Below are 19,425 nucleotides of genomic sequence, written 5' to 3' on the forward strand. Positions count from 1 at the left end.
CCGCACAAAAGGTTCTACAGTCAGGTTTTTATTGGCCAACTCTCTTTAAAGATGCAAGAAAGTTTATTTTATCTTGTGATGAATGTCAAAAAGTTGGTAATATCTCTAGACACAATGAAATGCCTATGAATTATACTCTTGTTATTGAACCATTTGATTGTTGGGGATTTGACTTCATGGGTCCTTTCCCTTCTTCAGAAGGTAACACTCATATACTTGTTGCTGTTGATTATGTTACTAAATGGGTGGAAGCCATACCCACAAAAAGTGTTGATGGTGAGACCTCTTTAAAAATGCTTTTAGATGTTATTTTTCCTAGGTTTGGAGTACCTAGATATCTTATGACTGATGGGGGTTCTCATTTTATTCATGTTGGTTTTAGAAAAACTCTTGCTAAATATGGTATTAATCATAGAATTGCTTCAGCTTATCATCCTCAAACTAGTGGGCAAGTAGAATTATCAAATAGAGAAATTAAATCTATCTTGCAAAAGACTGTTAATAAATCTAGGAAAAATTGGGCTAGTAAGTTGAAGGAAGCATTGTGGGCTTATAGAACTGCTTATAAAAATCCTATGGGTATGTCTCCTTATAAAATGGTTTATGGAAAAGCTTGTCATTTACCTGTAGAACTAGAGCACAAAGCTTATTGGGCTGTAAGAGAACTTAATAAAGATTTTAAACTTGCCGGTAAGAAAAGGTTGCTACAATTGAGTTCTTTAGATGAGTGGAGAAGTGAAGTTTATGAAAATGCTAAACTTTTTAAGGAGAAAGTTAAGAAATGGCATGATAGAAGAATCATTAAAAGAGAATTTAATATTGGAGATAAAGTCCTATTGTATCGGTCTCGTCTCAGATTTTTTGCAGGGAAATTACTCTCAAAATGGGAAGGACCATATGTCATTGTGGAGGTGTATCGTTCAGGGGCAATAAAAATTGCTTCGCTGAAAGATGATGCCACACAAGTGGTGAATGGACAAAGACTCAAACATTATATTTCTGGAGATTGTTATAATGAAGATGTTGATGTTATTCGAGTGGTGACTCCGAAACTTTCATCAAAGATCAAATTGATAGTCCTGCAGAGTTCGACTTCGAATAGGTAACAGTTTTGGTAGTAAAAAGTCCGCGTTTAACTTTCCGAACAATATTTTTGCTATTTTCAGAAAATATGAAAAATAACGAGATCGAATCGGAGTGGAGGAGACGCACGAGGGCGCATCCCCATGTGGTGGCGCGGGCCCCACCCTGGCCGCGCCGCCATATGGGCAAGGCTCCTCGGAGTCCCTCTCCCACTCGGGTTCGACCTGGTACTTTCCTTTTATCGTGAAATTTTTTGTTATATAATCCCCCGGATCCTCCGAGGTTCGTATATCGTCTTCTCGTCGTGTTTTGTTTCGAGCTGTTTTCTGCCAGATATTGTTTTCAGATCTAAAGCCACCATGTCTTCGTCGGGAACTCCGAAGGACAACTTCTTTGAGAACGTCGTCAACCCGTACATGAATGAGCTGAAGATGCATCCCAAGGAGTCGATGCTCGTAGATGGAGAGTTGCAGATAGAAGATGTCCGTGGTCCTAAAGGAGAAGGAAGTTTGGAGGACAGGATGGAGAAACTAGAACAAGAGGTCTTCACCTACAAGAAGATGGCTGAACGTGAAGTGGACATCTTCCACAAAATTGTGTCCGAACTTATTTATGAACACAAGAAGGAGACTACAAAGCTGTGGGACGATATCCTCTCGCTTCACAACACTACCAACAAACTCCAAGCGCAACTTTATGATGTTCAGAATCAAAACTGTGAGTATGAAAACAGGTTTAAACACATAAACTATGCTGCCAGTTTCAGGATTCCTGAGACCAAGACGTCGTTTGTTGATGGAGAGCCTCTTCCTTGGAAGTCTGATGACGGGAAGAATTCACCATCACCACCGAAGGAGTAATTCATCATTGGTATTGGCACCCCCTTGGCTTGTTCCAAGCTTGGGGGGAGTGCCGCGGTATCACATCATCACTATCTTTTACCTTTTTACTGTCGAGTAGTGTCATATCATGAGTAGGGAAGTTATCATATAAGATGGTTTGCAGTGTGGAAGTATCTCTCTTTTAGTTGGTTATCTATGTATCCCTTGGTGTGAGTTATCGTTATGGAATATTAATGAGAAGTTTTATCATTTACGTTTTGCACAACTTATTTTAGTTTGCAATTTCTGTTATATGATTGATCTTGTTGTTAGTATTGATATCACTTTGGGAGCATCAAGTAAATCTATTTGGTTTTGGCAAACTTAGCATTGGTCAACGAGCAACAATACTTTGAGGCTTAAGTAGAAAAGAGGGAAGTACATGTAGATATATTATTTCATTATCTTTCTTTCTTGTTAGCTAATGAGCTTAGTATTCTGAAGTTAAAATTGTTTGTGCTTACAAAGAAGATGCATGATTGTTTCTATCACATGTATATTTATTTGTTTCCCTCAACTTTTATGCTTGCTAACCAACCTTGCTAGCCAAAGACCTGTACTGAGAGGGAATGCTTCTCGTGCATCCAAAACCTTAAACCAAACCCATGCCATTTGTGTCCACCATAACTACCTATTATGTGGTATTTTGTGCCACTCCAAGTAAATATTTCATGTGCTACCTTTAAAAAATTCAAAAGTTATTGTCTCGTTATTTGTGTCAATATTTTATAGCTCATGAGGAAGTATGTGGTGTTTTATCTTTCAATCTTGTTGAACGGACTTTCACCAATGGACTAGTGGCATATACATCCGCTTATCCAATAATTTTGCAAAAAGAACTGGGAACGGGGTGCCCAGCCCCAATTAATAACTTTCATTAATAATTCTCTTCACATGTTTTGCCCTCATTTATTAGTAAGCAACTTAATTTTGCAATAGACACTCCTCCATGGTATGTGAAATGTTGGAAGGCACCCGAGGATTCGATTAGCCATGGCTTGTGAAAGCAAAGGTTGGGAGGAGTGTCATCCATAAATAAAACTAAAATACATGTGTAAACAAAAGAGAAGAGGGATGATCTACCTTGCTGGTAGAGATAACGTCCTTCATGGGAGCCGCTCTTTGAAAGTCTGTTTGACAAGGGGGTTAGAGTGCCCACTACCATTCGTTGACAACAACAAACACCTCTCAAAACTTTTTTTATGCTCTCTATATGATTTCAAAACTTAAAAAGCTCTAGCACATGATTTAATCCTCGCTTCCCTCTGCGAAGGGCCTATCTTTTACTTTTATGTTGAGTCGAGTAAACCTATTTCCCTCTATCTCAAGAAAGAAACCGAGTTGTTGTGATCCAACCATTTATATTGTGATCTATTTAATCATGTCTCTTATTCTTCCTTGTTTGGTACAAAATTGTATCTGAATGAATATAACTTTGAAGGTTATCAATGATTATGAGGAGATTGTTATGATTGAGCATGTAAGTTCTGCCATATAAGCTCTAATATAAAGGCTCTGCTCGAAAGATAAGTATAATCTGTTAATTGTTCTTTGACCAAGAACGAGTTTGCCATCACCAATTATGATTTCCTATGCACCTTTATTTGTGATTTCTCTTTACTTGTTTCAAGATTGAGTTATATGAGGAAGTTGTTTACTAGAATGTCTTGTGTGAATTAATAAATGTGATGCTTCTTGTCCGTATTTTATTTATCGACTCTTCACTCCATAAACATGTGGTCTTGTTTACTGGAGTTCGGTTTCGCTTGGGGACAAGCGAGGTCTAAACTTGGGGGAGTTGATACGTCCATTTTGCATCACTATTTTATATCATAATTTACTGTTATTCATTGATATATTTCATATTTAGAGATGATACTTATGTTATTTCACATATTTTGCATGTTTCATGATTATTGGAGAATCACTCACCGGAGTCAGAATTCTGCTAGAAAAAGCACCGTCAGGATACAATATTTCTGAAGATCAACAATTGACGGAAAATATACCAAAGCTCCTATTTTTCCAGATGACGGAGCCAGCCAAAAGGGGAGGCTGAGGAGGGCCGCCATGGGCCCTCCCCATGGGCCGCGCGCCGCCACGTGGGGAGGGGGCCCACGACCCCCTCGGCCATCGCCCTTCGCGTACTTCATCTGCCGAAACCCTAAGCTGCGGGGAACATCGAGGATAGTCATCGCCGCCTCCTCGAGGCGGAAAACACCAGAGAGAAAAGAGCTCTCCGACAGGCATAAATCTGCCGGAGAAATTCCCTCCCGGAGGGGGGAAATCGTCGCCATCGTCACCGTCATCGAGCTGGACTTCATTGGTATCATCATCATCATCATCTCCACCACCGACACCGTCATCTCCACCGCTGCACCTCGTCTCCGCTGTAATATCTAGGGTTGAATCTTGAGTATTTCATAGGGGAAACTCTCCCGGTGTTGATTACTCCTTGTTATTGATGCTATTGAGTGAAACCGTTGAATCAAGGTTTATGTTCAGATTGTTATCCATCATCATATCACCTCTGATCATGTTCCATATGATGTCTTGTGAGTAGGTCGTTTAGTTCTTGAGGACATGGGTGAAGTCTAAATGTTAGTAATGAACTATGTTGAGTAATATTTAATGGTTTGGTATTTAAGTTGTGGTGTTATTCTTCTAGTGGTGTCATGTCAACGTCGACTACATGACACTTCACCTTTATGGGCCTAGGGGAATGTATCTTGTATTCGTTTGCTAATTGTGGGGTTGCCGGAGTGACAGCAACCTGAACCCCCGTTGATATATCGATGCATGAGGGATAGCAGGATCTCAGAGTTTAAGGCTGTGGTTAGATTTATCTTAATTACTTTCTTGTATTTGAGGATTCTTGCAAGGGTTTAATCACAAGTATGTATTAGTCCTAGGAAGGGCGGTGCATTAGCATAGGTTCACCTACACAACACTTATATAAACAATGAAGATTAATCAACTATTAGCATAGGTTCACCTACACAACACTTATATAAACAATGAAGATTAATCAACTATATGAAGCGAAAGCACTAGACTAAATTCCCGTGTGTCCTCAAGAACGTTTGGTCATCATAAGTAAACAAACCGGCTTGTCCTTTGTGCTAAAAAGGATTGGGCCACTTGCTGCAATTATTATTCTCGCATTTTACTTACTTGTATTTTATTTATCTGCTATATCAAAACCTCCTGAAAACTTGTCTGTGAGCATTTACAGTGAATCCTTCATCGAAACTGTTTGTCAACACCTTCTGCTCCTCGTTGGGTTCGACACTCTTATTTATCGAAAGTACTACGATACAACACCTATACTTGTGGGTCATCAATGTGCCACGAGTATTCCTGGGTCAAGTTGGGCGTGACCATAACCATACATACCCGTGGGGTACCCCATACTGGTGTACCACACGTATATTTGGTACCCGTGGTGTGCCACATGTATGTGTGGAAAGATTTTGCCCCCGCCCCCGATCGCCTTTTCAGTTAAGAAAAATTTAAAATATGATTAAAACTTGAAATTTTAAAATTCTTTGAGATATAGTCATTTTTACATAATCTAATTATTAGGGAAAACAACAAACATGAATTTTCATTTTTTCTTTCAAAAAGCGCTATGTTTCGGTAGAACGGCTCTGCATTTTCAGTTTTTTATATGAAAAAACATCTACAGAAAAAGGTATATCTGAATTCAATGGCCATTGGAATTAATATTCAAATCCTCAAATTCGATGTGTGTGTGGGGGCGGGGGGAAAAAGAGTTTTCTGATGTTTTATACTTCGCTGCAAAAATATTTCCGAAAGGGTCGAGACTTACATGTAGCACACCGTTAGTAGTGGTGTGCCACAACTATTTTTTGAAATGGCCACCTAAGCCCACTAACTCCATCATATCCCCATCCACACATCCCTTATACACCTCTCTTACTCTCCTATGTTTTTCCTCCCTCTCTCTCCACTCACATGGATCTATGTAGTGCCTCTGCTCCCTTCTCGATGGGGCGCCTTTGCTCCACCCTACTCTACCGCCTCCTCAAGTTTCTCCACCGTCAGCGCCCTGCTCCGCCAACTCAAATTCCTCCACTGTTGGCGCCCTACTCTACCACCATCTCGAATTTCTCCACAACCTGAAGTTCGTCCACCACTGGTGCCATTCTCAACTGCCACCTCCCATTCCTCCGCTGCCACCCCTTCTATGCCACCTCAATTTCCTCCACCATTGGTACCCTGGCCCTTCCTCCTCGAGGGCACCACCCTTGTTCGCTCATCCGCGCTCGCCTCTCCTCATCTGACTATGTGGCAATGATGAGAACCCATCGAAAAAATGTCTGGTGGCACCGGGGCTAATCACAAAACTGCGATGGGACCTAATGGGATTACGGTTTCCACGGTGTCAATGTATACATTTTGTTTCAAAAATAGTTACCCCTGGCATACCACACGGTGCACCACGGGTGTGTACACTACACGTGTACACCAAAGGTAACTAATAATAGTGGCACGCTACTTATGTCACATCCATGGTGCGCCATCGGTAGCGAAAATTCTGTATTGCCACCGGTGGAGAAGAACTGGGTTGTGAATTCTGTATCAAATACATGGCTTATATAGTGGCTCGAGGGCAAGAAAAAAATGCGGGAAGGTATTGGCACGAAAAATTTGAGGGAAAACAAAGGCGGGAAGTGACTTAGTTATGTGTACTATAAATACACACGGTAAAGCCATTTTTTCCGGGTGAATATGCAGAACACATGGCAAATGACTGCCTTTTCTGTGTCTATTTACAATACACATAATAAAAAAGAAAAAGCAGGAAACTCCCTCCCATACGGGAAAGTTTAGGCATGAAGAAACGGTGCGTGGGAGGGAGCTGTCAACGTGGCAATAATTCTCTGTCGTGTATCCGCTAAAAGGCACATGGCAAAGCCTTGCCTTCTTAACGGCCTCGTCACACGCGACCAGTTTAGCCATGTGTCCCACGTATTTGCAATGTACATTTTTTGTCGTATGTTTTCTGTCTCGATGTAGTGCATATTTTCTTTGCAGCGTGTTTTTTTTTAAATGTGCAGTGTACATTTTTTTCTTTTTCGTGTGTTTTTCCACCGTGATCATGATTTGTTCTTTACAGTGCGTCGTATCGAAGTCTCACATAGAAAGACATTCTTTGTCGTGTTTTTGGGTCCTTGACGCACGACAAACATCTTAAAACGACAAAGGTAGAGTTTCCGGTAGTGGTTCGTGGTAGCACATGAGATTATCCAACATCATGACAATACATACAACAATACTCTCCGTAATAATTAAAAGGGAAGCCACTTAATTATGATCATGTGAAAGTCCAATTCACTAAGGGAAGTATTACCATGTGTTGCATCATCACTACATAAGAATGTGATGCCCATATATATGAAGTTGAACACAATACTACAATGGAAGTTCAAATGGATTTATCTTTCTAAAACTTGTATTTTCATCTCGCCATGTTTATGAGAGAGGTCAGGTGAACCCGGTCAACTTTTTATCATAAGAACACACTTTTAATTTGCTTCATTACCTTTTACATTTTCTACAATTTACTATATTTATATTTAAAAAGTTTGCATACACTAGTGGTTTCATCTAATTCTAATACACCATGTTGCGAAACAACTATCAAGACTGAGTTGGGGGCAAAAGACAATACTTGTTTTGCAAGGTTTCCCGGATGAGGGATAAGGAGACTTGCAAAGTCCCTTAGTCGATATTCAACTCATATATATTTTTGTGAGGAAAAAGCCACATGCTATAACATTTTGCGCTTGGAATTCAAAAAAATTTGGTAGAAACATAGTTTTTTCTAAAAAATATGTAATATTGTCTTATAAGGATCCATGTCTATATATTTTGTGGCCCGATACAACGCGGTTTGACTCTTCCAATCAATATGAGCTCAAACACTTTATGTGTGGAAAATAGTGTACATATATATACACAAATGGAATAGACCAAAAAAATATTTACATCTCATTTCACTACACACCAAGAATTACAAAAGGTATCATATTTAGATTTCCTTTAAAATCGAGTATATTGCAAAATAAGTTGTTGTGAAACTCTTCCTTTGTGTTTGATAAGACACAACGAAATATCACACACTGAGTTTGTATCCTGGCCGATGTATAATTAAATTACACGAGAAGTACCCACAATATGGTATAACATATACCGTGGTTTAAACACTCAAATGCTCTATATTTGGTGGTATATCAGATTGTTTTGCATTTGTTTGGATCTCGCCATAAAAGTAGGAGACAAAACCCCATAGTGAGAGTGCGAGAGCGACGCCTTTTGTGCTGTTGAAAGGCTCATGGAAAACGATGATGGCGATCACCTCCGTTATTGATATGAGCAATGTCATGATGACACTGGAAAGAAGCGCCGAGCCGTAGAAGATAGCACCAATTATGCCAATGAAGAAGAACTGGTAAACAATGGCGGATCCAACCAACAAAGAGTAGTAGCTCCCCTGGCCAAGGCCAAACACTCGGGCTTCATGTGGGATAGCCTGCATTAATTTTGACACAGTCCATAACTTCTTCCAATCAAGTTCATGTTCAACACAGAAAAATCTTTTATAGCATCTGAATTTGAAAGTATATTGAATACGACACATATGTCAGTCACATTGCGTCATGCATCAAATTAAAATATGACACTAACTAGAGTAGATTGCAGGTCGAAAAAAATAGATTAGATTGCACAAAAACACCACAACTTAAAGTTAAGGTTGCTTAACAACAAATTCCTTACTCCCTCGAGCCCGTGAAAGACATTCATTGACATTCCTTGGGCCTAGCGGCCCTGTCATGCACTAACATTTTTTCAAAACCACTCATTTGAGAATAGACCAACCTGTGGCATATTTCCTAATTGATATTTTCAACTCCAGATTTTAGATTATGATATGCATAATTTAGGCTTGCTCGAGGACAAAGATGTGAGGGTGAAGTAAGAATGAAAGAATTAACACATCTTGGTGGCGTATAATCCGCTACAGGAAGGCAAAGTCTATGATTGGGAGAACTTCTACAGATTCTGTGAGAGACGTCATTGTTTTTTTTTATCAAAAAATGTAAAATATTGCAATGTAGGAGATGCCTATTTGAACTTGTGGTTAGAAAAAAAAGAGGGTTAGCGGATTTTTGAGTCGAGCGGAACTAACCCATGACCACCGTAAGTGAACAAATATTGGTTGACTAAATGGAATATTATTTCTGAACCTACTTGACATAAAGAAACATGTCAAATAAGAAAACAGTGTAATATTCTCGGCATTAGGCAAGGAAATTTCACATGAAGATACACAAAGCTAATTGTCTTAAAATGGGAGAGAAAAATTGTTATCCCGCAATGCACTTGCAACTTTGCTCCCTCTGTTTTATTATATAATGTTACTATGAAACATATATCGTGCATCTCTATAAAGTTGCAAAAACTAATCGAGAAAACTGATTAGATTTTTTACCTCATTGAATTGTGATCATTATTTTAAACATTACATGTAGACACAATAAAAAAAAGGCACCACACACAACATGTTTAATTATCCCAATACCTTATAGCATTATATATAATTAATCATGTTATTTATTAGTTGGATGTGTTTTCTTTGTATCTGAAATATGAGTTTGTGGCCTTAGATATAAAAACTGAGGGGTACATTGTGTTGTAAAAACTAGTTGGCCTACTAAACCGGAATTAAGGGAATATGTTCTTAGTCCCTTACTTTATGTTCTTTATTTGATAAATTGGTATGAATTTTTTTTCTCTATGAACTAAACTTAACGATATTCTGCGAACACTCGTAATAAACTGTGTATTCACATCCAGCATCTTCCACATCGAGGTCAATGAAATTATCATTCTATTTTCTCAATGCAATGCCTTCCCTATCTGTGAGGTTAATGCATTCATAAGAAAATGCTCTATCACTATAAATTGATCTCCATGACTTTGCAAATGTTGTCTTCCGCTGGGCATGTTGTTTTCGACCCTTATTGTTGCAGCGACAATATCGCTTTGGGTCAACACTACTTGATAGTTTCTATTACATGGGAGTAGTAGAACATGTCAAAATTTGTAAACAAGGTGATTTTTGATTCCATGATTTCATATAAAAATAAAAATAATCATGATCTATGTGAAATGGATGAAAAGAAAGAATAATCACAATTAATCGCTAGAGTGGAAGGTTTTGTTTGTGAAGTGGAAGGGAGAGCGTCTACATGATGATAAGTAGATAAACACGTTGTTTACGGGGCTAAAAATATCTCAAAGAAAGTCGGTGTCATGGCTGCTCAGACACGGCCAACAACTTGGTGTGACATTCAAGGTTTAGGTGGGCAACTAGGCTAGCTCGATCATCCTGAAACACGCGGACACGCGATGAGGATCATGCATGATTCAGACTCTCGTAGGAAATGCATATAGCTGGGATGTAGTTGGCCTAATCTAGGTGCTACGTACTGTGTAACTACGCACATAAAGTGGTGTGGCAACACACAAATAGATAGGTCCTTTATCATGCAGGTTGATTTTTTGTACGCCGTATGAAATTTGATTTCATCCCTTTTATATAATATGAAAGATAAAAATATGATGATCTTTTTGAGATTGATGGAAACAAATCAACAAAGCAACTAATAGTTATAGTGGAAGGTACTTCCTCCAATCAGTTGGCGGTGCTAATTTTTCACCAGTGCCTCCGATCACTCTTATTTGATGTTATAGTTTCATTTTCGAAAATGCATGTATATACGTATGACGCATTTCAGTCTGTAAGTCTAGTCATGTTGCCCCATGTTTAGTCAAAATATAACCTTTCATAATGTCATAGTGAATAGAGTGAGGGAGTATTTGTTTAAAAACGTGTTGTGAAATTTGAGATTTGGGCGTGTGGGCTCATCGATCATGACACGGCCTCGGAACCACCACGCGGATCATGCATAATTAAGACCGTGAGGATGATTCATGTCATCATGGTACCACGTAACTACCCACGTACGGTGTTCTGACGACTGCCGACACGGAAACAGATAGTGTCCTGTTTGGCCATGCATGTTTTGGTTCCTGTAACTCTGGCCATGCATGTGTCAACATATATAGAAAAAAAAATATAGACAGGGTTCGATCTCCTTCATGCAATATTTGCAAAATATAGGATGACAACGTACTTGGAAATCCTTGTTGACGATCATCCCGACGGCGCAGAAAGCGGTGGCGGTGAATCCCATGACGACCTGCATCTCCACGATGAGACTGTACGAGCCGACCAACCTGCCAGCGAGCCGCGCCTGGCTGAGCTCCATGAGGGGCAGCACGAGGCCGTACATGGCCGAGGAGCCGATCGTCATGGCGAACCCAGCGTAGTACTGCGCACGCGACACCCCCTCTGGGCGGTCGGAACTGCCGCCGTTCATCCCCAGCATGGCGGCGCCGATCGTGAGCAGCACGACGGCGTTGACGGAGAATGCGGTGAAGCGCTGGCGTACCACGACCAGCGCGAACAAGGCCGTGAAGGCGAGCTGCGTGGAGATGAGGATGGAGGAGGTGGACACCGGGAGGTAGGCGAGGCCGTAGGCGTAGAGGAGGTCGATGAGCCCGATGGCGACGCCCAGGCCGGCGGCCACGGCGAGGAGCCGAGGAGGCATCAGGAAAAGAGGCGAGCTGCTGCCGTCTTTGCGGCGGCGGGAGATGAGCGGGGGGAGGAGAAGAGGCCAGCCGGCGGTCTGGAGGAAGCTGGAGAGCCACTTCCGGTTGCCGCCGTGGACGAAGTAGGCGCGGAGGATGAGCGGGCCGGCAACAGCGCCGATGGCCATCAGGAAAACGTTGACGATGGCGAGCATGTTGCGGTGGAGCGGCGGCGGCTGCTGCTCAGGACTTGCAGCTTGTTGCTGGGCTGCTGTGCTGGTTTCTACCTCCATGACGAGCTGTGCTGGGCTAGTTTCTACCAGATCTTACGTGCATACACTACACAGACTAGAGAGTCGATTACATGTACTTATATTATACGTACTACACTCGCTCAATATTATACTAGTATATTAGGCAGTGTATTGAAGAAAACCAATGCTCAGCCTGCCAACAACTTTCTTCAATGCATGCACACACAGCATGTGGCTCGCCCTCGGCCACGTTACATTTCCTACGAAATACTGTCTGTGTCGTGTCGGTATCCACCCTGCCACTAGACAAATCTCGGATACTTCCTGAATACGGATAATTATCCGTCATTTCTTCCACTAATTAATATGGCAGTGGGAAACCGCTCGCGGCCGGATCCTCTGACCGAATGGTGGTCTCTTTTTTTTTTTTTTGAAATGAATGGTGGTCTCTTTGATAGATGGTTCTTCTCCTACTCGATCATCGATTTCCTCCCGTCCGACGTGTCTCAGCCCTCAGGGGGCAGTTTGGGCCTCTATACCAATCGGTGAGGCCGGGTTTGTCAGAACATAGTTCCAAAAACATAATTTATATCCATGTTTTAGTTTGATCTAAAAGTTCGTTAATATATCGATTTTAGAGTTTGATCTAAAAGTTTGTTAATATATCGATTTTATCTGTAGCCTGCTTTGTCCAAATTAAAATCAGTAGCTATAGTTGACTATTTTCTTTAAGACTTCATCCAAAAATCTCTCCACCGGGGCCGACGGCTCTCATATAACTCTTGATGTGTGAGCTGCTAGTTTGCATGGATAAATTTATCGCACATTGTTGACTGTTAACATGCAGTGAAAATCACATAGTAGTACAAACAAAACATGCATCCGTGCGCCCCAAGAGGCCATTAGGAAATAGTCCCTAACAGACTGTATAATTGAGCATGTGTTGCAGCATGGAAGTTGGTAAGATAACATGGAGTACGATTGTGCAAGGAGTTTGAGATTTACAAGAAAAATAAGATATATGTTATATTCGACCTCTGCAATAACATAATGTTAAGAATTATACAAAGATGCTAAAGGCCAAATGTTATATTGTGATCTAAATTCTTATAAATTAGAAGCTAACTTCTGACGGATGGAGCGAAATCCATCGCCGGTAAACTTGTGCCCAATGGAGCTTAGTCTGAACACGACACGATCCATAGAGACCATTTGGCCTTCCAATCTCAACCGCCTTGAAATTTCCCACCTGTGCATCACCATGATAATCGTTTCATAAATGATAATCTATGGCATGTGTCCAACGGTGTCGACGAAAACTACGACGACGCACACCTTTGTAGAGGTTTGTGGATGTGCATCCCATCCGATCTAGAGGTCCGTGTAGACTGCTGAAAGACAAGTCCAGAACGCAGGCGGTTCGACGAGCCTCGGCTCCGTCGGCAGCATTTGTACACTAGGCGCGGTGGAGGTACATGTGAATAGGAGTCCCAGTCATTAGCCGGATCTAGGGCAGCCAGGTTTAGCTGGATCAGGGTCTACCGACGATGGCCAGATCAAGGATGGCCAATATCAGCATATCGGCGAGGGGGGCTGCTCCGCAATCGCCCGCAAGACCTCCCCACGGAGGCTAGCGTGATGCAATATAATTATTTACGAGTTGCACATTCCCAATTTTTCTGTTTATTAAATGTGATATGGTGTCATTTATTTTCAATCTTCTCGAATGTGATCAGGCAACCTAGTCACCAGAGTCTCCAGGCAATCACCTCTGCAGCTAGCCTGACAGAACCGGCCTGTTGTCACTTTTTGTGAGTGACAATAGAATATTTGCGCGTACGGTGGTGATAATCCTGTTAAACGACTTTGAGATTCCCACGTGGAAACTGCACTTACGTCTTATCAAACCCTGGCCGGTGGCATAAATGCTCAAGATCAGCGATCCGATCGGTTGATCAAATAATGCAATCACACTTACTACTTCTTATCTGCTAGCATGGACCTGGGCGTACGTGACAGCATGATGTTGGGTTTCTTCCTGCCCCCAGTAAGAGCTTGGACATGGTCTTTCCACACGGGCATTGTGCAACCAACCAAATCCTTGCCATGACATAAAAGTGGCCTTGTGCAGTTTGATAAGTGCAGCCTTTACCACCAAGTAAAAGGAAACATAGCGTACAAAGTTCTTCACAAGAGTACTCACTACGTCCCATCTCTTTGATTTATCGAAATTTAGTGTATAAATACATCCAAACTTAGATGAAGTTAGGATATTTTTATGGGAGCAAAGAGGGTACTAATTTAGATTCGCCGGAGTCTGCTGTCATAAATAATATTATGATCCATATGTTCCCACATGTATAGTTTTTGGCATGAAAATTGAAAAAATGCATGTGGAGGAAAAAATCACACCAATTGGGCAAGACTAGTTGCATGAGATAAATCAAACCAATCAACTCCCTAAAAAATGTCTACGCGATAACTGGTACAACTCAATAACCCAATATTATATATTTTTCCTCAAAATAAATACATACTTGTACAATTAAGACCTTTAAAAATATCAAGGTAGGCCCTATCGGTCTGTTGTACCAAAGATCGCTTACGCCCTATTTAAAAGAACTTGTTTGAAGGTCATCGAGCCGAGCTCGAAGCGCAACCTATTGCACATATATTTGAAAACTGCAACCGTGTGCAACACAATGCAACCGGTTACAAGAAAACCATTTGCTTCATTCATTTGCTCTTTGCATACCATTTGTTTCTTCCAAACTGTGTGTGATATTTTCCTGCTTCGTTTTTTCGTTGTTTAGTTTCCTTCCCACGACGCCCATCTCTTCTACAAATACGGTGACCACCGCCGGTAGCTCATACCTTTAAAAATGCTTCAAACACCCAAAGGAACGATGCCACGCTGCTGCAAATATTGTGTGCGTGACCGTAGCTGTACGCCCCGAATTGATACTATGCGGGTTTTAGTGTTTCTGCAAAAATCTACACAATAACGATCCTAAAATTTACCACCAAGCATAACGTGCGCAATGGAACATACACGCGATGTAGGTGGAATCAACACAACTAGTAACGTTACAATAGTTTACGATGAGATCCACAAGAAACATATATATATATATATATTAGTTAATAGTATAATGGAACCACCAAAAGCTCTCCGCAGCGTCCGGACGTTCCGAGCTGTTGGAACGGACAATCTAAGGGTCTACAGAAGTTTGGCTTTACCGAAACGGTATGTTCTTCCGAGCTATACTTTGTTACAGATCCCGTAATAGAGGCTTTTACCGTTCTAATGACCCATTTTCTTTCTAGGGCTGCTACTTCCGGTGTTTTTTTTTGGATTTTGCACGTTGATTGAGCCCGAATTAGTTAACAGGCCAACACGTTTTGGGGTTGAAGCAATTATCGGTCACTTTCCTTCTTCATTGTCCTTCCAGTTCCAGGTAGTGCTACAATAGGTTTGTGTGCTACATGATTCCAGGATGATCTGGACTGTCAATTCGGATTTAAGGGTCAGCATGAAACATAACTCTAGATCTGTTTCCCACCTCGTAGGTTTGCAGTTTGACCCGAGAGGAATGCGTCCTGGCAAAATCTGCCCTTGTTTTCTTCCCATGAAACTACAGGCTCGAAATCGCTCGTCTCCCCAATTCTCCTGCCTAAGGTTTAGGAATTCGAGATGAGCATATGGGCCACCACCAGGCACCAGCTCGACCAGGGCCGAACGTTCTTCCGTAGGATGCTGATATCTGCCGGTCATTTTGATGTAGAAGTACATAGTATGTCTGTGTGTTTCGATCTGGATCGGCCGCCATTACATTTTGATCTGGATCGGCCGCCATTATGTTTTGATCTAGATTGGCTGGCCCGTCTTTGAGCTAGATCTACTCCATCTTCCTTTGTACTCCGTATCTTCCTGTTATAGAACCCATGGTTTGAAACTATTTTTTTTTTCTTGATGAATTGCTGTCAACCTTCCAAGCTATTTTACGTCTAGCCTATTTTTTTTGTCTTTTCGTGAGCTATGCGGTACACTTCTAAGTGTAGTTTGTGGTGCTAGTCGACTGAAAGGGTTCCAATGCCTGTAGTTGATGAACTAGGAATTCGTAGCAGCGCAATCTTCAATTTGTAAATCCGTGAAAGAAGGAATCTGTTTTATAGTATGGTGAATGGAAGAGATATTAGCAAGGGACCTGTGCAAACAATAAGCTTGCTAGGGGAATAACTGTTATTTGTTTCAGGTATACCGTGCTCGTTCATCTGGGATTTTTCTTCATGGGCTGCACACAGCAACTGTGTGCCTTCACTATAGGTAATCTTTTTGTGGTAAAATCCTTTGTCAGTGCTTGCGTATATCTCCTACCCAAACCAATTGAGGAGGACGGGACATGCGTATGATCTACGGAAGTACAGTTTATCTTCATCTACAACATAGTTAAAATTATGCACGCATGTCTTTGTTTTTATCACATTCAGACACTTTTTAAAGGTAAATCAGAAGCTGCTAGACTGGGAGCTGCAATTTGGTAGTGCATTGCAGCAGGTAATATATCCTGCATGCAACTAGATCTAAGAATTTGTTAGATTTGATGAGTTTGGTTCCAGTCCGCTTTGTGTGGCAAATAGTCTTCTATTTATTTTGGGATTGCACATAGTATTCGTTTCTGTGGTAAAAGGCTGGATGAATGGAGATGGCTAATTAAATAAAGGAAAAGTGAAATGTTATTGCCCCTGAATCCTGCACAATGTATATATTCCTCTGTTTCTATTCAGGGGAATAATACTATGGTTAGGTCTGTCATCAACTCGTCATACAATGAACGATCTTACCATTTTGTTGTCAGATCTTCAAAAGTGTCTTCTACAGGAATGGTTGGAAGCTACCGTATGGAAATCTATGGTCAATATAGTAAAAATCATCAACAAAATATTTGAAAGGATGGTTTCAGTTTGAGATGTAAGTCTATGCACCATCTTACACTGATTTTTTTCCTGGCAATCTGACCAATGAAATAACTAAATGTACTAATTGATGTTTTTCTGACACTCTTAAGGTACACCCGCTAGAAAGATATTGTGGAAAATGTCCCACTTGTCACACTGCATAATAAACAAATCCCCAAATTTATAGAGAATACATCTAAGGTAGATATGTAAGTTGAAACTTGGCGAGCATCTAATAAGCTCATGTTCTCTTCTCTCTATTTTTTATTTTATCTCATTCCTTCATTTAAGCATAAGTTCAGTTTCATATCCCCAAGATAACTGCAAGTAACACTTAATGATATATAGTTCCTGGATCAAATGTAATAATTCTCCAAAGGAGTTGGAAAGGAAGTATTTTAGACAACCAAAGACTGCCAACAAAAGTACATATTTCAACATTTTGTTCATCTACTAAGCTTTGGTTGGGTGACGTTGAAGTGAAATTTGCTTCTACTGATGGTGTGGGCACTCCTTATGTTTTAAACATAAGGCCTAAGCCCAGCTTTAAATTAATAAAGCCACAATGGCAGATAACCATACATCTGAGTCTGAGACCTGACACCCATACGCCACACAACACTCAGCCAACTGCAAGACTGAAATCTACTACCCCAAGACTGGTACCTACAATACAGATACAACGCAAGACCGATAGCAGTGTCATCCACACCAGCGCCACGTCCAGCCCCATCAAGTCCTCATCCTCGCGAGCAAGCTACTACCCTCGGCCAGCGGCACGTCCAGCAGGTCCCTGCCCCTTCGACTGACCCGTGCCCTCCAGCTCCTGCTCATCGTTCCTGGTGGAGACGTCGTCCATGTCCTTCTCCTCCGCCCGCCTCACGGCCCTCTCCAGAATCGGTGTGCTAGCCTGCACACCGGTGAACCTTGCGCTCTTGCGGGTTGGCATCATAGACGCTGCCTTCTTCTTCCTCCTGGCGTACTCGATGGTCTTTGTGCGGCGGCCTTGAGCCACCGGAGTTGTCTCCTTCAGCGCGTTCTGCAGGTCCTCCCTTGGCTGCTCCACGGTGTTGTCCATCGAGATAGACTCGTCCTCCATAAGCCCAAGCTCGCTCGACTGCCCCTCCTGCACGCCAGAATTGGCGAGCAACGCCGGCGGCAAGTCCACGACCTGGCTGTCAGCCACCCATGAGGGTAGAGGGTCGGTGACCTGCGAGATAGAGTCCGCAGACCCCGACGGCGCTCCCGCCCTCAGCTCCGGCACCATCGCCCCTGCATTGAGTGCGAGCAGCTCCAACTCCTTCATCTTGCCCTGTTCGGCCTTGTCAAGCATCATCGGGAGGGGCCCCATGTCCACTCCGACATTGGAGCCGTATTGGTTGAAGCCCCAAGCCACGGACCCTCCATGCCACTGACCACGGGCCGGGGCACTCCACGAGCCCAGCAACTCGGCCCCAACCGTCTTGGCCTCGGATGCACCGGCCCCCTCCACCGCCCCGGCCCCGAGCCCCAGCTCAGACCTCTGGTATTTGTCCTTCTTCTTTTCCTTCCTTCCATTCTTGTTCCGCTCACCATCTGAGCACACAAATTCCGAGTCCTTCTCGTCCCTGTCATCGTGGGCCGGAGACGGTGGTGGGTCCCCTGCCCCTCCCCCAATCCCATCCCTCGGGCCACGTTCCGCCTGCACCCCAACAGTGAAGCCTTCACCATTGACGAAGACTTGAACCGAGCCCTTGATGCGCTCAAGGTACCGGCACTGGAACCGTATCCGAATCGGCTCAGTCTCTCTCTTCAAGATAGATAGATCGTCAACGTCAATTGCCCTGCCCACCATCCCAAAGGCCACCATAAGTCTCTCCCGTTCCATCAGGTCCTCTGGGACGCCGGTAAGATGGACCCAAGTCGACGGTAGAACAAGGTATGGCTTTGGAGCGTTGAAAGCCTCCCTAATCTCCGTATCTTTCTTGTTGAGTGGTAAATATAGCTTGCCACTCCCCGTGCTCAAGCGAAGAGTCTGACGTGTGGGGAAGATGACGGAGAACTCTGACTCCGACAGCCTCCGCACCTGCCAATCCCACAAGTCATCAACCAGGTGCTTTAGCTCAGCAGCGAGTTGTTCCTCCGAGAGCGGTGCAGAGAGGAACTTGATGACAGCAGCAAACACTTCCCCCGCCCTCTTACCGCCCTTGAGCGGCTCGACATCGATGTTGTAGAACCCACCACCTGTAATGGCATGGCCCATCTTCTGGAGGTGGAAGCCCTTTCCCCTCGACGGCCAGTTGGAGGCGCCCGCACCCTCCCGGCGATCGCCACCCTCCTGCCAGCGGCCACCGTAGCCCCCGCCCCTACGCCCTCCCGCAACGAAGCGGTGCTTCCGCCCATCATCCCCACCGGCCAAGAGCACCTCCGCAAAGGAGCGGTCGAGCGGTGGTGGGGTTTGGACTGGACGGAGGAGCCTGTGTGGCGGCGCAGAGGGATCGCGCAGCCGCTGTCTCACCTCACTGTGACGAGCTGGGAACCCTAAAGATGGGGATGAGCACCCGGCTGGCATCCAAAGCCACCTA

General features: G+C 42.9%; 1 protein-coding gene across 1 annotated transcript; it reads right to left on the reverse strand.

Moving 5' to 3' along the window:
* Positions 1–8,027: 8,027 nt before the first annotated feature.
* LOC124694474 (purine permease 3-like) lies at positions 8,028–12,003 on the reverse strand. Its single transcript, XM_047227458.1, has 2 exons — positions 11,192–12,003; positions 8,028–8,523 (listed from the first exon to the last, which is right to left on the reverse strand). The coding sequence occupies exons 1-2, from the start codon at positions 11,939–11,941 to the stop codon at positions 8,191–8,193; spliced, it is 1,083 nt and encodes a 360-aa protein (XP_047083414.1). The 5' UTR covers positions 11,942–12,003; the 3' UTR covers positions 8,028–8,190.
* Positions 12,004–19,425: the final 7,422 nt, after the last annotated feature.

This window comes from Lolium rigidum, chromosome 3, assembly GCF_022539505.1.
Source record: "Lolium rigidum isolate FL_2022 chromosome 3, APGP_CSIRO_Lrig_0.1, whole genome shotgun sequence".
In the NCBI taxonomy this organism is placed as follows: domain Eukaryota; kingdom Viridiplantae; phylum Streptophyta; class Magnoliopsida; order Poales; family Poaceae; genus Lolium; species Lolium rigidum.

Bases quoted from the DNA above. Each gene is read 5' to 3' on its own strand.
- LOC124694474 (XM_047227458.1), bottom strand. From the start codon at position 11,941: ATGGAGGTAGAAACCAGCACAGCAGCCCAGCAACAAGCTGCAAGTCCT. The intron at 8,524-11,191 runs GTACGTTGTCAT...AAATTAATGCAG, and splicing joins TCGTCAACAAGGATTTCCAA to GCTATCCCACATGAAGCCCG.